At 35.3% G+C, this 24,337-nt stretch overlaps 1 protein-coding gene across 1 annotated transcript in view; it reads left to right on the forward strand.

The window, feature by feature from the left end:
• Positions 1-24,111, forward strand: part of UBE2J1 (ubiquitin conjugating enzyme E2 J1) — a 29,342-nt gene extending 5,231 nt beyond the window's left edge. The window contains exons 2-8 of the mRNA XM_011367359.2: positions 5,323-5,396; positions 6,633-6,764; positions 8,959-9,043; positions 9,320-9,425; positions 11,515-11,644; positions 15,112-15,231; positions 19,584-24,111. Of these exons, the coding sequence (XP_011365661.1) occupies positions 5,323-5,396; positions 6,633-6,764; positions 8,959-9,043; positions 9,320-9,425; positions 11,515-11,644; positions 15,112-15,231; positions 19,584-19,862 (926 nt within the window). The 3' untranslated portion in view covers positions 19,863-24,111. The remainder of the gene's footprint in view (positions 1-5,322; positions 5,397-6,632; positions 6,765-8,958; positions 9,044-9,319; positions 9,426-11,514; positions 11,645-15,111; positions 15,232-19,583) is intronic.
• Positions 24,112-24,337: the final 226 nt, after the last annotated feature.

The following is a 24,337-nucleotide window of genomic DNA, read 5'->3' on the forward strand; positions in this document are numbered from 1 at the left end:
TCTTTCCTTTGTTTTATTCTCAGTCCTGTGATATTTTGAGAGTAATGTATATGTGAAAGGAAGTAAAAACACTGCACAATGTGAGATATAACCCTTTTTCTCTGTATCTCATGTGGAGTTGTCTTAGAGGTATGGATGGGAGAATTAAGACAATACAGAAAACTGGTTAAGAGTCAGTGTGCTAGCATGTGGATAGTAAATTTGATCATTTTATAGGTGGGAAAACTTATGATTTTTCTGCAATGGACTTGTGGTTGTGGGTAGGTTGCTGTGTGATGCCACTTCATTAGCTTTCTGACTAGCCTATCAGTTGTTGTCTCTGGATCTAGCTCCCTGATTCCTTTTTGGGTTTGCTCTGGCCAAGGTAGTAGGGTCTCAGAGTATGAAGAAGGGAGACCTATGTATAAAGAACCTCTTGTGGCAGCTTTCCTCAAAAAGGGCTGATGAGCATGTCCAGCAGGTGATTATTGGCCTATGTATAAAGACTGGTGCAAAGGCATCTACTGCTGCCATCAGAAACTTAGGAGTTATCCTGTCCATGCCCTTGGTGTCGACTGCACCGTCATGCTAATCATTCTTAAGTCTTAATGTCCAATTCAGATCCTCTTCCTAGGCTGTAGATACATAGAACTTAATGGTGGTGTAATATTTTCATCTAGATTTCCCACAGACAGAAAAAATATCTACAAGATATAAAAACAAAACTTATGAGTCTTTTATTTGTCCCCAAACTTGCACCTCACTTTAATATTTCATATCCCAGGGATTGACAGCACCTAAGCACCCATGGGAGTCATCTTCGATCTCTTGGTCTACTCCTTTACTCCTTCCCATACCCTAAAACTCTCTCACATAGACAGGCATTTCAGCATGGACACTAGTGCACACAGACACGCATATGTCTGATTAGTCACTATTGTCAATTTGATTAAAAACCCAGATCAATTAAAACCAAACCAAACCTGATTAGATCACTCCTCAAATTGAGAAGTTTTCGGTAGCTTCCTAAGAGCTGTAGATAAAGTTCAAAGTAAACTGTTTAGCTTGGCCTACAGGGCTGCTCATGATTTGATCCTTGCCTTCCTCAGCCTCATCTACCACTCCACTTTTGCCTGGGTGACTCCCCATATGGAGCAGCATTTCTCACCTATGTGTCAGAGGTCCCTTGGAACCTCTACTTGGAATACCTTCCCTTTAATCCATCTGAAATCTCTATTAATTCTTAAAGCTTCTTTAAGGTTCAGTCTTGTCCAACTCCTGTGGGTAGTCTCTGTATTTGTACATACTTGGTCAGTGTTTGTGTTGTGATTGTTTTCATGTCTTTTTTGCTGTGAGCTTTTTGAAGGCAAGAGGTTTTGGTCATTCTTCTGTCTCCACTGCTCAAACAATCTTTAAATGTTTGTTGAATGGAGAACTTTATTGGGTCTTTATAGACAGAGACATTAGTTTTTAAACATTTGCTTAAGTACCTTCACTAAGGGATCATGACATTGGGTTCAGGTCTTCAATATATCTGCCTCCTGCATTTTACCCATGCTTTGGAGATTGATGATATAAAAATATTTGCTTTCCAAGAGAAACAGATGCACAAGAGACAGTGAGCAGTGAAAGATCCCCGTAGCTGGAGCTTTGTCTCCAGATCCCAATGTAAGCCTAGTGAGCTAGCCTGGGCATATGAAGAATGCTAATGCCTAGGCCTAGGGAACCTAGACCTTGGATCCAGAGTGATCAAGTGGCCTCCATAAAAATGAAGAACAAGAGCAGGCATGCAGGGAAGGGAGCTCTCCATCCTTTCCCTGGCACATCTTATTTCACCATGGTAGGAGAATTCCATTAAATAACCTTACAAAGAGATAAGAGAGAAGCCGGCAGGGGTAAAAGTTTTTTCTCTAGCCATTTGGCAGCGAGAGATGGAGTATCAGGAATGGCAGACTATGCTGTAGCCCTAATCTCCAGTCAGTACTTTAAAGCTTGACTATTCCATAGTAGTGGTATTTCTCCTTGAGAGCCATGCCATCTGGCCAACTACATATGCTCAAGGCCTGATTTTGAATCAAGGAGAACCATTGAGAGGGCTTTATATCCCAATCCATTTCTGATCTTAATGACTTGTGACCTGAGGAAAAGGGAGAGGTAAAAAGGCAAGGAGAATTATGTGAAGAAATGATCGACTCTCATTTGACAGATGTAAACATTGAGGCAAAATAAGATTGAGTGACTTGTTCAGGGATTTAGGACTAAGGAATTAGAGCCAGCATTTTTTTTTTTTTTAGAGCCAGCATTTTAATGTAGCTCTAATTCCAGAGTCCACATTCTTTTTCATTAAGGCGTTCATAATATGTGTTATCTCAGAAAAAAAAAATAGATTAGGAAAACACTAGACTAATTTCACCTTCTGTTTGCCAGTGTGGCTTTAGCTCTCACATGGTATGTGCTTGTGTGACCTATGAACTAATAAAATCAACATGTTTAGTTGTTGAGCCAATGATTGTTCCGTTATCATTTCTGACCCTTTCATGTATCTCTGATAATATCCAGATACTATTAGGTGTTTCATTTTTTCTCTCCTGCTGAACTGAGTGAGCTAAGTGAGGAGGAAGCAAAGATGTGATAAATAAAATCTGATCTCCAACTTAATCATTATTCAGCTAGCTGATGAGGAATGAAGGGAGAACAGTCTCCTTGGCATCTTTGATTGCTGACAGCAGCCAAACTAATTAACTTCATAAGCTTCTATGATATTTTTATGTACTCCAAACCAAAGGGTTTTAATCTTTGTTCCATGGATCCCTTAGAATAGATGGAAGGAGGATAAATAGCCTGAAGGCCCGACTGGCTTGGCCTCTTCTACCAAAACAGATCTGTTACCTGTTTTACATATTGAGGTTCTCATTAAGCTTTTCTTTGAACAAAGGATTGTATATTATTGTCAAATAAATTTGAAAACCCTTGCCTTTAATCAGACCTTTGGAAAGAGAATTGCTGGGGGAAGATAGTCCAATTCAATTCAATTCAATTAATATTTGAATATATACTAAATGTTTAGTCCTGAGGAGAGTGCAGAGAAATAGATTGTTTAGCAGGAAAGATGTGTTAAATGATTATAAGTCAGATGAACTCTGTAAAAGGTAAGAGACGCAGTGTTATGAGGGCTTATAGTAAGGAAATCAACCTAGAATCTAGGGCTGCGGCTTCCAAAACTGACTGAGTATTAAATAACCTGGAGAGCATTCCTAGTCTCCACACCCCTCCCAGATCTCAGGGATTTTTATCTGTCCAAATGGGAATCTCTGTTCACTCCTCTGAGGATGGACAAGGGAAGTAGTCAGGGACACCTTCTTAAGGAAGTTACGTAAAGGTCTGGTGGGAGCCAGTCTAGATGATTAGGTGAGGGATGGTGGTGGTAGCAGCATTTCAAGCTAAAGGACCAGTATGTAGGGAAGAAGGTCTAGGGTAGAGAGAAGCATAGCGTGTTCAAAGAATTGAACAAAGCCCAGTGTCTAGAACTTGAGAGAGGGGAGAGTGTCTCAATATGTAAATGTTTCTAATATAGCATTTATTATGCTGTTTTGTATTGACTCCTCCCACTCCTCCCCCACCCAAGACTATAAGTTCCTTGATAACCAAAACTACTATAATTTATTTTGGTTGTAATTATAGCATCTAGTATGAGCTCAATAATAAATAGTGATGATCAACTGAACAAAATCTCTGCTTACGGGGGCCTAGTCCAGAGTAGGAGATGGAAAAGAATATTAATAATTATGGAATAGGATAGTGACTTAACTTCTTTTTTATCTTAGGAACCCTTGATTTAAATGAAATTTTATACAAAAGTTCTGATACATACAAAATTGTATGATTGTATGGAAGTTGCTTCTCAAATAACCTCTCTCCACCCTATGCCTCCACACATCTTACTTCTGTTGTTTCTGCCTGTTCATACCTACATTCGTAATTCCTACTGTCTTTCAGATGTCAATATCTGACCTCTTTTCTCTTTTGTCCACTCTTAGGTTAGGTGTCCACCTGGTGCATACTCCAGGTGTTTCCTGGAGCCTTGGGCTACCTGTCACTTGCCCGCCCCCCACCCCTCCTTTGCTATCCTAAACCAGTAACCTGACATTTTTTAGCACCTAAAGCTTGAGGTAGGAGGGGTTGGGATCAAAAGATTGACCTTGGAGAATCAATAGGGAAAGAAAAAGTGTACAGATACAGATAGGATTGTAGATTGTAATAGGCAGCTGACAGTCATTTATCATGGAAATAAAAGGCTGTGCCACTAACTGAAAGAGGTGGAAGAGAAGAGAGAGAAGTGAGTAAATAGCTGTGAAATAGCCTTAGGGTGCTAGTTGGAGAGAGTGGGCCAGTGGGCTTACAAGAGAAATATAAGAACATTGGATGGCATTGTGTCCCAATGGAGGTCGTTGATAATAACTACAGTGGCATCAATGTGCTTGCCTCTTTGACTTTTTTACCACCCTTCAGTAATGCTCAGCTCTTTGGATGTAGACCCCAAGAAGATGGTTGGGTTGAATCAGCTAGAATTGAATTTTATTAAGGGAGCATGGAAGAGGAACTCCTAAAGCCAAGAGCGTGGATAAGAGAGAGGTAAATATAGGAATAGGCAGCATAAAGAAAGTTGTGGGGTCAGTGGATTGAAGATTTTAATTAAGCCGAAGAATTTTTTGAAAAGGAAAAGTACGGCTGTGGAGATTTAGTGACTTCTGGGGACAGTCCCATTAACTTAATGCAAGATACTGGGTGGAGAGTCTCAAGTAGTTAAAAATATAGGGGGTGGAGGGTGGGAGAGTACTGTTCATGAGCATGAGTTCCAGAGAGCACGCTTTTGTTAATAAAGACATCTTAACAAGGTAGTTGGATTACTTCTGTTGGAATCCCAGCTCTGTCATTTACTAGTTGTGTGACCTTGTACAAGTTTCTTTGTCTCAAAAATGGGGATAAAAATAGTAGCTATCTCATAGCATAGTTTTGAGGATTATGTGAGTTAATGTTTGAGTGCTACCACATAGGAAGTATATATAAGTACTTATATGTGTATTTACTTATATAAATAAAAATAGTGTCTTTATGAGACTTCCCTATATATTAAATATATAATTTATAATGCCTAGCTTCCATTTCTTTCCCTTTCCCTCCAATTACTACTGTTATCCCATAATTAAAACCTTTACCATCTACTCCATTAACCAGTCCTCTATACATGTTTTGTTATAGTAGAAACTTTTTCATTAGGTTTGTAAATCTGTGCTAATCAATTGGAAAAGTATATTTAAATGTCTCTAATGAATTTTATTTTAGCTGTTAAACGTTTAATGAAAGAAGCTGCAGAATTGAAAGATCCAACAGATCATTACCATGCACAGCCTTTAGAGGTTAGTTTCCGTCTCCATCTTCTACATATAAATTTTAATATTTTAAACAAATTCCTTAAAGTTGTTTCTTCATTACTTTGAGTCATTACACATGTCTTTGGTGTGTTTATTAATATATTTTACTCCCTATATTTCCTGAGTATTTCATTGGCCATTCAGAATCAGGCATTTTAGGACAAGCAGACTAAACTCTATAAATTGAGTTTTGGATGCTAAATTTGCTTTAGGTCTTGACTATGAGGAAGGGAGGGGAAGAACTCAATACTCTTTACAATTTGGAAGACCTAGCCCGTTGAGAGGAGTCTCTGCAGCTAGTCTGGGCTTTTTTTTTTTTTTTTTTTAACAAACATCTGTATCTCTTCAGTCTTCTTATTTGTAAAAGGAGGGTATTTAAATGTGCTCAGTCTGGTTTTTTTGGTAATAGTGAGAATAAAATGTATTAATACGTGCACAAGTATTTTGCAAACTGAAGTACTTGATAACTGTAAAATGTTATTGATGGCATGTGTATTAATATTACTGACCGCTTATAAAAAGCTCTTAGGCATCTATGAGGGATAATTTTAAGTTTGTCAAAATAATCCAAATTTATATTTATCATTTGATTATACAGTTGACCCTTGGACAGTGCTCACCCCTGTACAGTTGAAAATCTTTGTATAACTTGAATCTCCCCAAAACTTAACTACTAATAGCCTACTGTTTGACCAGAAGCCTTACTGATAACATAGACAGTCAACAGATATTTTTATGTTATATGTATTATATACTGTTTTCTTCCAAGAAAGTAAGCTAGAGAAAAAACGTTATTAAAATCATACAAGAGAGAAAATATGTTTATCGTACTCTGTTTTTTGAAAAAAATCCATGTATAAGTGGACCTGCACAACTAAAACTCTTGGTGTTCAAGGATCAACTATAATAATTATCACTAATTAGTATTCAAGGACTAATTTCTAACTCAATTAAATCTATAATCTTATTTATGAATACCTAACAAAATTATGTTATGTATTCAGACATTTTAAATGCATTTGTTTAAAAAAGATTTAGCTCTTTGGGACATGAAAGCTTTTATTTATAACTTTTATACTTGAGACATTTTGTGCATAGAAACTGCTCTAGCAATAATATGAAACATTTAATTTTTCTCACCCAATAACATTTCTAATAGTCATTGATAAAAATAACCAAACTTTTTAATGTTATTGATTCCTTATTATTGTTTTTGTTCAGGATAACCTTTTTGAATGGCATTTCACAGTTAGAGGGCCCCCAGATTCTGATTTTGATGGAGGAGTTTATCATGGACGAATAGTACTTCCACCAGAGTATCCCATGAAACCACCAAGCATTATTCTCCTAACGGTAAGAGTTCTTGGCTTTTTGGAATGCTTGTGATTTAACTCTTCATGGTGGCTGCAAAGTATGGTCAACATACTCATTTACATTAAGAAATAAAGTGGGACATTATTATAATTTTGCCTTTTGGAGCCAGGTCTTGGTACTATAATTCTCACTCCCCCAAATAATTTATAGGAATTATTGATGCTAATGAATGTGTAATTACCATAGTGTTGTTAGGATTCAATGAATTAATATGTGCAAAGTGCTAGGCATAGTGTCTGGCATATGATAAGTACTCAAGAAAGGACAGTTAATGTTATTGTACCTCTTAATAACATCTCCTTCGGCTTCTCACTTCTGAAACTCTGTTCCTCAGTTTCCTCATTTTAACATACAGCTCTTAGAATAAGAAGTGACACAGAGTCTTCAAAAATATTAACTATATTATTACTATTTATATTTTAGCATTTCTGTCTGTCTTCACACATTTTATCTCCATGTGAAGGAAAACTGTCGTTCCAGTTTCCTCTTTCCTGGGACGTGTTCCATCAGAAAATTCCTCTCAATTGTTAAGCTTTCCTTCCCTCGTTTTCTTTAATTTACAAGTGTGTTTAATTATCCCCAACCTTGAAAAAAGCAAAAACAAAACACGAAACCTTACCACTTTATGTTGTTGTCCTGTTTTTCTCTTTGATAACCTTTAAAGCATCCTTAATTCTAGGTTAGCCCGCTGCAGTCTGGTTTTCACACATGCTCACTACTCTAATCTCAAAGACCAGTTTGAAAAATCTCACTGCCTCTTCTTAGTCTTCATCCAGTTCCATCAGAATTAAATATGTGACACTCATGGGGTAGCAGATGGTGAAACAAAAGGCATTCATCAATACACACCAAATTACTGCTACTTTTACCTATATTTGGTGTAGTGGAAAGAGCATTAGTTTTAGAGTCAGTAGACCTGGATTCTGCCCAGCGCTATTTCCATTACAACATGCACAGGTTACATAATCTCTTTGAAATTTAGTTTCCTCATCTGTCAAAAGGGTTGTATATGGTAAATATAACCACACCATGAGATTTCTCACATATGGAAATTGTTTAACATACATTAGGTGATGTTTAGAATTGTTAAGCTGGCAGTAGGGCTAGAGCAAGGTCCTGCAAGGGTCCTCCTGTGTTAGGAGTCTCTTCTTTGAGTTGCTAGATCATGAGGGAAAGCCAAGTGGTCTAGGGGGAGGGGCTGGTCCATGGAGAAACTGGTAGAGGATAGTTGGGGCAGCAACTGTTCACCAGCAAGTACAGATGTATTTCAGGAGTTAATGAATATGGTCATATTTAGCACAGCAGCTGAGAATCAGCCCGGCCCTCCTGATTGTCAGTGTTTGCTCTTTCTGGTTCACTTCTTCTCTTTTGAAAACTCTCCTCTCTTTTCCAACCTTCATTCAACAAATATTTATTAAACACATGCTATTTACCCTATGGGTGAGTAAGTCATATTTTCTGCCCATGAGAAGCTTATATTCTAACTTTGTGCCTCTTCTTTCCTACCCTTCCTCTAAGTATAGATATTTTACAAGTTCACTCTACAACTGTTTTATTTCTATGAAATGGCTTCAATGAACACCTCTGTGAAGTTAAGTACCAAAAATGTATATATCTTCTGACATCATCTTTTCTGTATTTCTACCTGCCTGCTAGACATCATCAATAACTTTCACCAAGGAAATAGATTTCACGTCCAAACTGAAATCATCATCACTGATCTTCCTCCTCTGTGTTCCTGTCTTATGAAATTACATCATCCTTCTGATAATCACTCCCACCTCAGAGCCTTCCTCACCAATATCTAGTTAGGTGATACTAAGTCCTTAGGTTCTATCCTAGTCTCTACATGTCTTCTTTATTAGATACTTCACAGAGCCTAGCACTGTACTAGACATAGAGGAGGACATCAGGACATCTTTATATATCAATTATTTAGATTTTAGTTGTACAATTCAGTTTCAAAAAGATGTTACAACTTCTAAAAATAGCTTTTATTAGTCATTCAGAATCCAACAAATATTTATCAAGTGTCTATAAGAGGACAAAAATCTGTATCCTCTTAGAGATTACATTCTTTTAAAATTATCTTTCAAAAGTATATGTAAAATATATTTATAAAGTATAATACATTAAACACATATAATTTTTAAATGCCTTATTTATTCCTAAGGCTAATGGACGATTTGAAGTAGGCAAGAAAATCTGTTTGAGCATCTCAGGACATCACCCTGAAACTTGGCAGCCTTCATGGAGTAGTGAGTATTACTTTAAAGTGAATATAAATCCTATGTAATTTTAATCAAGTCATAATTATAAAGTATAATGCCCTGTTGAGATTTAAGCTGTTTTTGATAAATAATTTGATATTATCGAATAAATAATAAAAATGCTTTTCCTTGTCTAGATTTTGGCCTTCATTTTACTACAGCCCTCTTATCTCTTCAGTGAAAGCCTGAGTCTTTTTCTCTTTCCAGAGTAAACTCAGTTCCTTTTACAAAACAATGTAGATTGATGTTTACTTTTTGTTTCAGTAAGAACAGCATTATTAGCCATCATTGGGTTTATGCCAACAAAAGGAGAGGGAGCCATAGGTTCTCTAGATTACACACCTGAGGAGAGAAGAGCACTTGCCAAAAAGTAAGTTTTGCATTTCATTCTTTGTTAAGATCCAAATACCTTTCTGGATAATGGCCCTTAGGAGATAGGCTCTGTTTCTTACTTTGTTAGTTACCTTGGCTGTAAGATGTAGTCTTAGTTTTGCTATTTTAGAAATTCAGTTGTACCAATTTACCCAGGAGTGATCAAAGTCTAACGAATTGATTTCATGCTCTCTAGGTTTAGAACTAGAGAAACAGTTCTGAGAAACAGTACTGGTCACTTGTCTCCTTTGGGGCAGTATTACAGATGGAAAAGAACTAGAACGATTATTTATATGTAACTTTCCACAAGATTAAAAATTCCTTTAGGGGATATAGGGAATCCATCTTTATATCTATAATATCTGGCTCATAGCAAGTGCTCAATACATGATTTAGAATAAAGCAAAGGAGATTTTCTTTTATCAAGTTGTGGTTTTCCAATGGTACTGCCTTCTTAGTTTTTCCAGGTGCATTCTGTCTGTATAACCCAGATTAGTTATTAGATTCAGAGTATCCTCTCCTTTGAGTAGTGAGTGCTAAGACTAATTCTTGATTTTGATCACTTTCCTGTTCTGGACTCTGTTGCCTACCACCCTTCAAACATATTATATGAATTAAATTGTAGTTTATCTTACCCTAGCACAGCCTAGAAAAGGCTGTTTACAGATGTTTTTTTAAATCAAATAGATTTTAGTGTCTGGAAGATTTGGTAGACTCCTTGGTTTCATTAACAACTTTTCTTTTAAACCTTATTTCCAAGTTCTGGGGATATACTTACTTGCAGCTACTATTCACAAAATTTTATACGATTCATGGCATCTGTTTTGTTTGGTTTTTATGTTGGCTTTCTATCTTGATACTTTTATCCAGTACATTTCATGGACAAGGTAAAAAAAACAACAACTTGTTTTTTTGTTTTATACTTCTCAGTGTATATCTTCTAGGCTCTTCGTCTGTATTAGAGGCTTTTTAAAAACCTGGTTTTGCATTTAACCATGGTAGCTTACTATCTTTGTGGATAAATTCACATATTCAAAATAAACATTCTCCTTTAAGTTTCATCTGACTTCTCAGTTAAAAGTGGACACATTTTTGAGACAGATGATTTGACTATAACTGATTCTCAAGAGGGTATAAGTAGCAATGCTGCTTCTGGTAAAACAAAAAAATTTCATCAATAATTACGAAATACTACTTTTACATATATTTTGTTTACACGAAGCTACTTAATACATTTAAATAGCATGTTCTTCAAGACCTAAGGCTTTTATTATGTTGAACTAGAAGTATAGTAAAATAATTTTTAAAAAGGAAGTTCAGTGTATCAATATATATTTTTACATACAATACATATTTACTTTGAGTCATATAAATCCTCCGCACTCTCCTGAGCTTTAGGGGACTTTTGGCTATATCTGGAACACAAAGGAGAAAATGAAAACATAATAAAAGAAATCTTAGGGAAGTATAGTTACCAGGTTATGTTGAGTATCTACTTAATATAATGAGTAGTAAATTTCAGAGTCTTTGGATTTTTCGCAAGTTTTCTGTCTTTCAAGTTGTACTGCTATTTAGAGGAATAGGATTTGTGAGTATTTTCCCTGGAAATATCTCTAAATTCTGTTTTTAATTGACTTCTTTACTGTTTTATATATGTTTCTGCTAAAAATAATTTGAGCTTTATAATGGACTTTTCTCACAAACTTAACATAGGCTTTGTTATGTGTGATCGTGAGGACAGTGTACTTAGACAATTTATATATTTCATCATATAAATCTAAAACTTATTTTTCTTTAGTTAGTATATTGGGAAAATAATGGAATCTAAGCCTGCATTTTATTTTTAATTTTAGATGTTTTAAAAATTGAGATATAATTGGCATGAATTTTCTTTTATACTAACCTAAGTTGTATATTTGTCTCAGAACTATAATTATTGCCATAATTGTCTAATTTACATGTAGATGAATGTGATTAGGAATTATCCAGTGTTCTTTTTTTTTAAAATTTAATTCATAATTTGAGTGCCTTTAATTAACACTCAAGTATTTGATTTATACCCATCAAAAAAATTTATTTCCCACCAGATCCCAAGATTTCTGTTGTGAAGGATGTGGCTGCACCATGAAGGATGTCCTGTTGCCTTTAAAATCTGGAAGTGATTCAAGCAAAGCTGACCAAGAAGCCAAAGAACTGGCTAGACAAATCAGTTTTAAGGTACTCTAAATTGGTAAATAAATTCCAATTATGTAGCTCTTTTATTTACTTTCAAATTGGATAGAAAGTAAAACAATATAATTGTATTGCTAAGGTTTTTACAAATAATTTTTTTTTATTAGAAAACTAATAATGTACAAAGAAATACAAATTGATAGTTACAAAACAGTCATGGAGTGGTGAAGTACAGCAAAGGGAATATAGCCAATAATATTGTAATAAGTATGTATGCTGTCAGATGGGTTCTAGACTAATCGGGAAGTCTCTTTGTACATTTATTAAAAAATGACCACTATGCTGTACACATGAAACTAATACAAAGTAATATTGAATGTCACCTCTAATTAAAAATAAAAATTAAAAAATAAATAAAAAATAAAAAGCTACTTGCAAAGAGTTTTAAAAAATAAATAAGTAAATAAAAAGATCAGTTCCTCATTAAGGGTTTTCCTCAAAAGTTGAGTATAATCTCCAGTATCAGCTGTGGAAAGGAGGAAGGCAGATATGCATATTCACATGCTAAGAAGTGTGCTCTGGTTTCACTGATGAAGAAAGCATAATAAGGATTTTACTGTATATTATATGCTCACCACTACCACCTTCCCCGCCCCCTAGAAATGTAGACCCTGAAAATCAAAGAAAAAACTTTGCACTTATAAAAGCTGGAAGAAAACTTTTTAGCTATAATTAGAATTATAATTGGTTATTTTCTAGCAGCCCGAAATGTCAGTGGAAACTCTTCCCTTTCAGCATTCCTTGTTATTACCTCTCAGCATTTGTTGGATATATATCTGCCACTGTTCCAGGTTTGAGGTTACACAGGCAGGTACAGCATGTTCTTGTCTTCCAGGAACTCACAGTCTCTAGCAAGATGTCTCAAAATGTATACCCACTGGCGCTCACATGGATCTAAGGATTCCTGGAAGGTCACTGTAAAACAGTAGGCAGCGTCAATGTTTCAGATTCTATGCAGAACCACTGAGTTAGAACTTAATCAGACTCTCTAAGAATGGGCTTGGGAATCTATACCAGTCTACCTGCTGATTCTTATGTATGCAAAAGTAGTGGACACCCTAATTTCGAAGCATTTATAATTTGTGATTTTCATGCTGATAAGCCTTCAAATTCTGGGCTATAGATTGCAAAGCCATCTCTTAAGAAACAGAGACAACCTTCTCCACCCTACTTAGATCCTTACAGGGTGCTACAGAACCATACTTCACCAGCTGGTTATGTTAAGCCTTCCTAGATTCTCCCCTTTTCTCAGTAAGTCTCTACATTTCCTGTATTTCATAAGGCCCACAATAAGCTCTGGCACCTTGCCTACCATGGGAAACATTCTGGTGTGGGTAAGAGCTAAAATCATGTTGGCATTAGATCTGGGTTTGAATCTTAGCGTTTTTCACTTATTGCTTGCTAAACCACAGGCAAGTTACTAGGCCTTTGGTTTCCTCATCTGTAAAATGGAGATAATGATAGTACCTAGCTCATAGGATTATCAGGATTGGGTGAAATGATGCATATAGAGAGCATGTATATGGCTAGGCATACAGCCTAGCCATGTCATTACCGTGGTTACCAAAATCCTTGGTGGAACTCTTGGATTAATTGCTCGGAGCCAAAAAGTCTCACACAGTTCACAATAGGGTAGCCTTTTACCTGAAGGAGACCTCAAAAATCATGAAATGTAGGCACCTAAGTGAGTAGAATATGATATACTTCTAAACTGTGTTGTGGAATCTGTATATTATGAGATGGTATAATTTGTTGTTGGGAGAGGGAGGGTAAATAATAGTATACAAAATAAACATTTTTAAAAATCGAATTTATAAAACACAAAGGTATACTGCATCTAAAGCAAGCTAGATATATAAAAATCCAAATTTATTATGTATGTCTTTATCAAAAGGTAGATGTTTAGCTCCCTAAAACATTTAGTGTATAATTTTATTTTTAAAATTTTTACCCAAACAAAATTGCAGGAGGATATATTATATAGTTCAAATAGGGTTACCAGATTAAGCAAATTAAATTAAATTAAACTAAACAGGATACCCAGTTAAATTTTAATTTCAGATAAACAAACAAGAAATAATTTTTTAGTATAAATATATCTCATGAAATATTTGGCAACCTTAATTACAAAGCATGACTGTTTTTCCACGTAAGTTCATGACTTTAATTCATTACCCTTAGTAAGCTTTATGTTAGGAAAAGAAAAACTGATTAGAAATAAACTCATCACTAGTCAGATGAATTAATAAAGTTGTAAGTGCTGTGAGAAATTAATGATCAAAGTAAACCCGAACTTTTCTTCAAATGCTAAGAAGTTAGAATGTACCTAAAAGAAACAAAACAAAACAAAACAAAAAAACTCTGCTAATATACATTCACAATATATACATTTTAAAATATAGTGATTAAAACTTAGAATCTGGTATACAATGCCGGGGTTCAGATTCCAGCTTTGCTGCTTATTAGTAGTAGGACATCAGACATATTACTTAATCACTTTGTTTTTTTTCTCATCTGTAAATAGTAATAGCACTTACCTTGTAGGATTTTTATGAGGATTACAGAAGTTAATACTCAATTAAATATATTGTATTTAGAACTGCCCCTGGTGCTTAATGAGTTTTAGCTATTATAGAAAATACGGGTAAACAATAAGAAAATAACAGTCATGTATGATCCCATCCCCAAGAAGTAACTGCTGTTAATATTTTGGCATATCTCTTACATATCTTTTTTTCCTGCATATATTTTACCCAAACAGAATTACTTCTGGAATTTAATAAGCTCCATAAAAAATGTCAATCTCTCTCTTTTTTACCTCTCTACATCCTGTCTGTCCTTCCAGGGTCCAGTTCTTGGGAGAAATTTTTTCTTCTATTTTCTTATGTCCGACAGAGGAAGTGCTTAATAAACGTTGGTTATTTTCTTCCATCTGAAGGTTCCTATTGCACATTTAAATCACCTCTCTGAAACTCTTAGGGCCAGATGTGTTTTATACATCAGAATTTCAGATTTTAGAAAATACCAAATATACCATATATTAACACCTATCGTAGGATCTGGTGCAGAACCCCATAATCAAATCCATTAATATTTCATCAGCAAACCTGGAAATATTTACGCTACTGTGGAATAAAGACTGTTAACATCCTCACATGTTAGGCTTTGCCTGAAAATTACAAAAAACTTTAGAGATTTTTGCAATTGTGGATTGTGAACCATGAGTGTTAGTTCTGTCTCTCACCAAGTTGCCTCTTGAGAACAGGGATTGTCTGTACCTCTTTTGTAATACCTAATATAGTGATAGACACATGAGCGCTCAACACTTAACTGATTAATGTTGATATCAGAGGAGCAGTTAAAATAAATCTAAGAGTGGGAATTTAGTTGTTTGTAGGTTATTCTGTACATTTTCTCTTGTAACACTACTCTTGGGTATATCTTTTTTGTAGGCAGAAGTCAATTCATCTGGAAAGACTATTGCCGAGTCAGACTTAAACCACTCTTTTTCACTAAATGATTTACAGGACAATATACCTACAACATTCCAGGATGCTACAGCCAGTACATCGGTATGGTTCTTGTCTTTTAGATACACGTACATCTATATTATTATCATTACTTGCAATAGGAGGAGGCGATCCCTAAATGAAATATCTGAATATTTTGGTTCTAACAATTGGATTCTAGCCTAGCTCTCTAATGAATTACTGTATCATCTTAAGCAAGTTATTCATACTTTCTGGGACTTCTTTTTTGTTAAATGGGGCTGGACTAAATAATTTCTAGATTCTATCATCCCTCCAGAATTCTATGATTTCTCTGAAAAATTAGTTTCAGTATAGTGCTACTATAACAAGAGGGCAACTGAGTCCAGGACACATGCTGCTTGTGCTGCTCAGCCAGTAGACCGACACAGGAGTTGGGTTATTTAGAATAAGCATTTATTGTCAGGGCATCGGTGATCTGAGAAGGCAGTAGGTTAACACCTTCAAAACTGCCTTGCCTTCTCAGTCTGGTTTAGGGTATTTAAGGAAAAATCTGGGCATTATTCCAGGGGTTGGAGGGATCTGTTGTGATTCATGGAGCTGTTCCTCTGGCAGCATGGTCTTCCAGTGGCATTAGCAACCCAGGAACAAAGATGGGAGTAGTCTGGAAAGAATGCTAGACCAGAAGGATTGTGACCAGTAAGCATAAGGGCATTAATTATAAGTTCAGGGCAACTTTCTATGGCAGGGGACATTTCCAAACTCTGGGTCAAGCCACAGGGGACAATCTATTGTTAAGCTATAGGGTAAGGAAAGGTGAGGCCAGGGATGCTGTGAGGCATCTACTACGGGGGTCCCAACTGGGCGCTTCTTCACTACAGTCTGAATAAAATAAAATATATATATATTGGCCACTTTGTAAATAGGCACTCTAAAAGTTAATTAATTAATTAATTAATGGGTGCTCTATCTTTGACAGGTAGGCATTGACTTAATAAAGGCTTGGAGCCAAAGATTTGCCTTAGACCTGCTCTGTCCAATACAGTAGGTACTAGCCACATGTAACTATCAAAATTTATATTTAAATTATTCAGAATTAAATTCAATTAAAAATTCATTTACTCAGTCACTACTTGCTACATTTCAAGTAATCCATAGCCACATGTGGCTAATGGCTACCATATTGACAGTACAGATATTGAACATTATCATCACAAAGAGTGCTGATGGATAGTGCTGCCTTGCACATAGTAAGTGTCCAATAAATAATTATTGAACAAAAGACTGAGTGAGTGCTATGGCTGTTGTTGGTTGTTCCCTGATCTGTTGTCCCAGTGTTGGTGGGCCTAGGTCATCAGAGAGACTTATTAAGAAAATGAGACTGGATTGTTGTTAAATAGTTAGGATTATGGAGAATAACAGTGACTTTCTGTATATAAGAGATAAATTGCCTTTTGGGATCTTTTTGGTAACAGGTGGTTTGGTTGAGTAACCACATCATTCTCCTCTCCCTCTAGTTATAGAGGATTTTAAAGGGTCAGGAAAATTGGAATAGAAACTGAGCAAATAACAGATTTGCCCTTACTCAGGAGTAACTTACTGTAAAGTGGGACTGGGTAGTCTTGAGTGGCTGCCTCCTATTTAAAGAGTGAGATGGCAGAGAACTAGTTTGGAGAAAGCAGGGAAAGGGTGCTCTGAAGGAAGTACTTGGAGGACTGGAGATGGAGTTATAAGAAAAAAGTGTATGTTGAGAGTTAAATTGTTTTTACATGATCTCCACGTAATTTTATGAATTGTAGAGGAATATAATGAATTTGTTTTAGTCAGTATATGTTTTAACTTTTTACCTTTAAAATTCCAATTTTTTAGATTTCATAAATAGATTTTTTTTAGAAATAGAAACTTCCTATTACAGAAAGGAGGATAGTAATCTTTTCACACCTTTAAGGACAATCTCTTAATATTTGTGATATATTTAAATCTATCTTTAGTCTATTTTAAATTTGTCAAGTCTTCCTGTTGCATATTCCAGTTATATTTATTCCAGTTGTAATTTACTTTATAACTAATTACTTATTGTCCATCTCACTTCCCAGAATGTAAGTTCCTTAAGGATCAGGGCTCTCTTTCTACTACACTGTATCCTCTGTGCCTGGCATAGTGTCTTATATATAGAGAAGGTGGCCAATACATATTTGTTAATTGAATAAATGAATCTTAAGATTAGCACTTTAAAAAAATACTAGGAATACAATTAAAGAAAGCAAGAAGTTTAAATAAATTAGCAAAAACAATAATGTTATTATAGTAGTATTTTTCATTTTGATTTTAAAGTATATAAAACTTATAAATCTTTCATAGATAATAATTCTGGTTAAAATACTGACAAGCAATAAATTGTCTACAGTTGTGAGTTAAGCTTTTAATTACATTTGCATACAAATTTCAGAGTGTGATTATATAATTTGATCACTACAGAGTTAACTGAAACCTGGTTTTGGCTAAGGGTGGCTGCTTGACATGCAAGTGTAATATAAATTCAATGAGATGATATATATTAAATCCCAGATAAGCTGTTTTTTTAGCCTTGAGGGGGCGAGAGATTGCCCACAGTCTAAATACAGCAGATAACATTAGTCCATCTGTTGCTTGTTGACGCAGATTTTTTAGCTGTGTAGAAATGGGAAAAATACTGATGGTAGTTTTATGTTCTTCCAGTCTATCAGATTTTTTTCCTCTTCCCAGGGATTGAGGTTCTGAATAAACCATTCCATTTTGTATTAAAAAGCAAACACAAAACTCCCTCACAGATGCTGGTTATTCCAGGTTATAATAGAAAAATTTATATATGACTTATCTGTGGCTGTGATTTGTATATTTGCTTTATTTAATGATCAAATTGCTCCGAGAGCTGTGGAGTTTAGAAATCCAAGTTCATGCAACTCTAATTCAGTAGCAACACTAACTTATTTTTAGGTAAAAGTCAGTAGCTCCTTTTTACTGCTGTGTTATGGATCACTACATTTGAGTGTTCCAAGGGATAGTTTTAAGAAATTAAAATTATTTAAGCCTTTTGATGCTGAGATGAATGTCAGATTTAAAATATAATTTTTTTTGCCGATAACTTAGATAAGCAGTTTTTTCCCTAATGTTTATAGCTATTGGCCAGCACAAAGACTATCCTCTTACCTTTTTTAAAAAAGTATTTGAATTACATTATTTGATTCTTTTTTCTTTAAATATTAAAAATTTTCTTCAAAATTTTCTAAAATGGGAACTATTTAAAATGTTTTATATTTGCTCAATTTTTTCCCCTCTTTAATTCCCCGCCCCCCCCCACCACACACACACTTCCACCTCTGACTTATGGATGTTGCCGTTTCCCCTTAAGAAGGCAGGGCATCTCTTCCCACATATATTTGCTCAATTTTTAAAGTTATTGTGAATAAAACAGCATTCTTTTTTATTTGAAAGAATGTGTTCTGGCACTAATATAATCGGTATAAGCTTGTTTTCAATAAAAGAATTAAAAGTCATTGGATTTAATGGGTAGAGTTAAAGTATCTGTTGAATAAAATGGAATTCATATTTTATAAAGCTTTCTTATCTATAAACTATAAGATTTCGAATCACTTGGTGCCGCACTGTGGTTATGCTTTGACGGAGCAATCTTTAAAGGATAGAAAGCCATTGACATCCAGTGCTTTATGGGGGGGCAACTAGTGTGCCAAAGTAGAGAGTACATTGAGTCTCCCATAGCTACCTTCAAATTGTTCTCAGCATATATCCAGGGAACTCTTGACATCACAAAGTAACATGGTTCAAACACACAGTTATAGGGTTCTTCTAGACTTATGTTTAATTCATTGACAAGAATATTGAGAAAAGATAAGCCTGGTTTGAAAACCACATCTAATTTTTACAATATTACTGCAAAGAACATGTGGTTTGAAATTATTTCCTATACTCTATTTTATACAGCATAAGAAGCATATTGACATAGTAAGATAATAGTGAAAGAAATGTGTTCTTTTTGCCATTTGGATTTTCAAAATTTTCAAGCAGAAAGTGGAAATCAAAATGCTTCCCTCCTGGACTTTACTGAAAGAAGAGGGTGCCCAGATACCTAGCAGATTCTATTCGAGTTGTCACTCAGGGAGAGTAGAAAGCCATCTATGGAGAATATGGATAAACTCTGTTCTTGTCTTATTTTTGTTACTGGTAAATTCCTCTTCCACCTGGTGAGGAATCTGAGTAAGTTGTATTGCTGGCTTACTAAAGTGAATTATTAGTCTCTGCATTCAGATAATTCTTGGTAGTTTTGCCTTTGGTCATATTTAGTGCTCTGAGTTTCTTTGTACTCTTGAATACATATCAGGTATATGTATAAGTTTTAATTTGCCAATTTCAAACAGAATTTCTCAAAAAATTCCTAGTATGGCGTCCAGAGCCCCTCGGGAGCATCCCTTCAACAACCTGTCCAGCCTGTAGCTAAGAATACCTCCATGAGTCCTCGACAGCGCAGGGCCCAGCAGCAGAGTCAAAGAAGGTCATCTACTTCACCAGATGTAATCCAGGGCCAGCAGCCAAGAGACAACCACACTGATCATGGCGGATCCGCTGTACTGATTGTCATCTTGACTTTGGCATTGGCAGCTCTCATATTCCGACGAATATATCTGGCCAATGAGTACATATTTGACTTTGAGTTATAATATTGTTTTGTGTCTTAAGAGCTGTGACTCAACTGCTTCATTAAACATTCTGCATTGGGTATAATCTAAGAATTGTTTACAAAAAATTATTTTGTATTTACTCTTCATTCCTTTTTTGATTCTTATAAATTCAATATAAATATAGCTAGACATTCAGACTGTGTCTTGCTTAGTTTAAGGGATTGGAAGTCAAGTCCCTTGTCTCACTATATGACCTGCTTTACAGGGAAATAACTTGTTTCTCATGCCTCAGCTGCTTATGTATATTTGTGATACTTTTCTGTATAGCCCTTTTAAGTTTTTGGATAAAAGATGGTATTTTAAGTTCCAGTGAATATCAGTAGTTTATTCAATATCATTTATTGAATACTCTGTTTCTACTTATGTAGAATGATACAGGGATAAGAGTTGAAAAGGGAAAGTAAATCCCCTCAAATAGTTTACTTAAAATGTCATTCACAGGAAACATACTGGAATTACCCATTCTGTGACATACTTTGAGTCCTAAACATTCTTCAATGACAGTTACTATTTCAGTCAAATATTTATGAGGAAATGAGATTACATCTTGGTTATCGGATGTCACTCGAGATAATTCTTTGTAACCACTTTGATATGCTGTTAACCCATTCTCTCCAATACGCACGTAAGATTTAAGTAGAAAGAAAACAATCCTCCACAGATCTTTGTTTTAAGGAAGGAAGGGTGGGAGGGAGGGAGGAAGAAGAGTCAAGCCAGGAAATGATTTGATTTTATTCCAGAAGTTAAGTGGGAGGATCTTAAGATTTGAATGTTTGGTCTGCTTTGAATTGTATGTCTTTTGAGATGTATATATGCCTAGCTTTGTAATCATTATCAATTTAATTATTCTGCAATATGCATAATGTTGAAATATTTCATGTACCATTTTAATAGAAAAGCTCCGGGCCCAAGCAACAGTGATAGAAATTAAAAAGACCTTTACTTGGAATTGTCCACTTAATGAAAGCCCAAGAAATAAATTCAGTGCAAAATCAATATATAACTTAGTGCTAGCTAGCTCCACAGACTCTAGTAGATAATTTTCCCATCATAATGCCTGGTGAGAACATATAATCACAGAAAAACATTGCCTTCAGCATGTTCAGTAGCAGTATTGAAGGTACTCTTGAGAGTATTGTTAATGTAGGTTTAATTTTTAAATACAGGCAGCCCCTATCTTACATTTAGGTTATGCGCTAAAATGTGTATATAAAGGTATTTTTTGTTTTTGCTTTTGTTTTTTTTTTACAACTTAATGTTATAAATGGCATTTAGGTCCTAGACCAGTCCACAAAAGTTAGTCCATAATGTATTTGAATATTTTGGGGGATGGTATTCATAAAGTCCTTATTACATAGTTTTACTAACTGAAATTATGGACAAGATAGAAACAATTTGTAAAATGATTTTAAAGGCAAACTTAATTTTTACTCCTACTATAGGACTTCAGTTCTATTAACTATCAGACACAATCTCTGTGTTCATCCGATAGCCAGTTTTTGTTTTCTGTCTGCAGATAAAATATGAGCATATTATATACCATTATATAATACAAGTTGTCTTAAACCTTAATAAATTAGCATTTTAAAAGTGTTTACAGATTGTTTCTGTTATATCTACAGCTGAAGTTGTTAAAATCTAAAAAGCCCAAGGACTTTATGGAGACCTCATATGTCAGGAAAATTATAGATTACCACTTTATAACTTTATTGCCATGAGAAAATGCATTCTGAAGTCTTGATTTAGAGCATAAGATATTAGAAATATTGGTTCAATGATCAGTGGCCTCCTAGTAAGAGGTCACTGACCCTAGAAGACCAGGTAATGTCATCATTTGAGAAGGAAATCCCTGTGGTCTCAACCTATGCTGAGATTAATCTTGTGCTAGGAACAATCTTCCCTCCACTTCCTCTCAGTCACACATGAACCAACCTCGGATCTGTGTGATCTTGTTGCATGTTTCCATGGGATGTACTTATACTTTCTGATTGATTCGGCTAAAATGATTTTGCATTATGCAGTTCCTTCTCTCTCTGATTTGCCTTTCTTTCCTCACCCATCACTGACAGGCCACCTTCTTGTTTGTGTTGGGTTTTTTTTTTAGCACCTGACACGTATATCTGAAAGTGACATATTTTTTTGTCCTCTTTCAGCTCATATGTTACTTAAAAATCTTTAAGTTGTCAATCTGACTTCCATTGTGAGTTAATGAGCAAAATTGGTTTTGGAGACCATTCTTGCTTCAACCTCACCTGATAGGTTTCTTCAGAAAACTATTATTTTTAAAGCCCCACCTTAATCCCTTAATTACAACAGCATAAGGTCAACACAGATGTATGATCTGGTAGGTAAAGGCTTAGGACTTCTTTACCCAGTCCTCAGATTTTGGTAACTCTGTGACTTTTTCTTTGGCCAACATAGCACATGCCTACACACCAAGGTAGTTAAAATAGCATATTTGAAAAAATAATAATGTCTCTTTCACCTATAACTGTTCAAAACAAATGAAACCTTTCAATTTTTATGTATTGTGGGGCTTTTCTGTAGCACTTCACATTTTTATGCTGCTTATTGTTTTTATTCCACTGAAATAAAAATTTCATCAAAATTCTCAACTAATTTTTTAAAACTTGAAAAATTGTTTATGATTTTGACTATGGAAACATAAAATTTCCTATTTCAGGAGAATAAGAAACCTTTTTGTTATTTTTAACTATGAATAAACTTTCTGGCATTTTGAGACCCCATTTTTATAAACCAGAATCAATAAACAAGCAAACCTCGTACATTTAGACTTGAGCAGAAACCTAGGCTGAAGTACCGAAAAGCCTATATTGTTTTATTACTTGCAGGTAAATATATGAAAGGCGAATGCACGCACTAAACCTGGCTTTTGACAAAGAATGATGTGTACATAAATGTGTACTACGAAAGCCTTTGTGGGAGGCTGTACAGTGCTCAGAAGTGTTTGGAATGCCTAACAGTTGTCTTCACAACTAGTATGGGCTGCTCAATAAAACCAGTGACTTTATTCATACCTTGTTTTGACCAAAGGTGGTATTATTTATGTCATCTGGTCTTATCTCCTGTCCATTCTACATCTTTGAACATTCTCTTGTGTCTTTCCATCTCTCTTCATCCTCATTGCCACTACCCTAATTAGCCATTATCTCCTCCGAATTAGTGCAATAACCTCTAACAGATCTCCAGTCTTGCCCCATTCCTGACACTAGCCAGAGTCTTCTCTGATGCACAGATATGATCCCATCTCTCCATTGCTCTTATAGGCCCAAACTTAATGTGTAGGAATGTGTAGGACACAAGGCTCTGTGTGGCTAGAGTCCCACCTGGTTCTCTGGCCTAATCTGACCTCAGCAAATGCTACTGGGGCCTTCTCACAGCTCTGAGTTTGAGCCACAGGGGCCAATCCTCTGTCATAAGAAATGACAGATGTTAAAGTTACGTATCCTCTGCCTCACGCCACATATAAAAACTAACTCAAAATGATCTAAGACCTTAATGTAAGAGCAAAAACTAGAAAACTCTTAGAAGGAAACTATATCTTTGTGATAGGTTAGGCATCACATGGGTTAGGCAGTGGTTTCTTAGATACAAGATCAAAAGCACAAGCAACCAAAGAAAAAGGAGGTACGTTTCATCAGAATAAAACTTTCAAAGATCACCACTTAGCGAAAGGACAACACAGAATCGGAGCAAATATTTGCAGATCATACATCTGATAAGGCATGTATCCAGAAAGTTTAAAGAAATCTTATAACTCACTAATCTAATTTAAAAATAGCAAAGGATTTGAGTAGACATTTGTACAAAGAAGATGCATAAATGAACAAAAACATACACAGAGATGCTCAACATCATTAGTCAGGGAAATGCACTTCACACCCACTATGATGGCTAGAATAAAAAGCGTTGGGGAGGATATGGAGAAATTGGAGCTTACATTCATTGCTGGTAGGAATGTAAAGTGGTACAGCCACTTTGGAAAGGTGTTCGACAAGTCCTCAAAAAATTAAAGTTACCATGTGACCCAGGAATTTTCCAGGTTTATATGCAAGAGAAATGAAAACATGTTCATACAAATTTGTTCATGAGTATTCACAGCATTGTTGTTACTAGCCCCAAACTGGAAACACAAATGCCCATCAACCGATAAAATGGATATCTATATAATGGACTATTAATAAAAATAAAGTTATGATATATGCTACAGCATGGATAAATCTTGAAAACATTATGCTAAGTGAGGGAAGCCAGACACAAAAGGCCACATATTTTTATGAAATGTCCAGAATAGGCAAATCCATAGAGAAAGAAAGTAAATTGGTGATTGTCAGGAGCTGAAGGGAGCAGGGAATAGTGAGAGACTGTTAATTGGTATGAAGTTTCTTTTGGAGATGAAAATGTTCTAAAATTAGAGGGGATAGTTGCACAAC

This window comes from Pteropus vampyrus, unplaced genomic scaffold, assembly GCF_000151845.1.
Source record: "Pteropus vampyrus isolate Shadow unplaced genomic scaffold, Pvam_2.0 Scaffold133, whole genome shotgun sequence".
NCBI classification, from domain to species: Eukaryota; Metazoa; Chordata; class Mammalia; order Chiroptera; family Pteropodidae; genus Pteropus; species Pteropus vampyrus.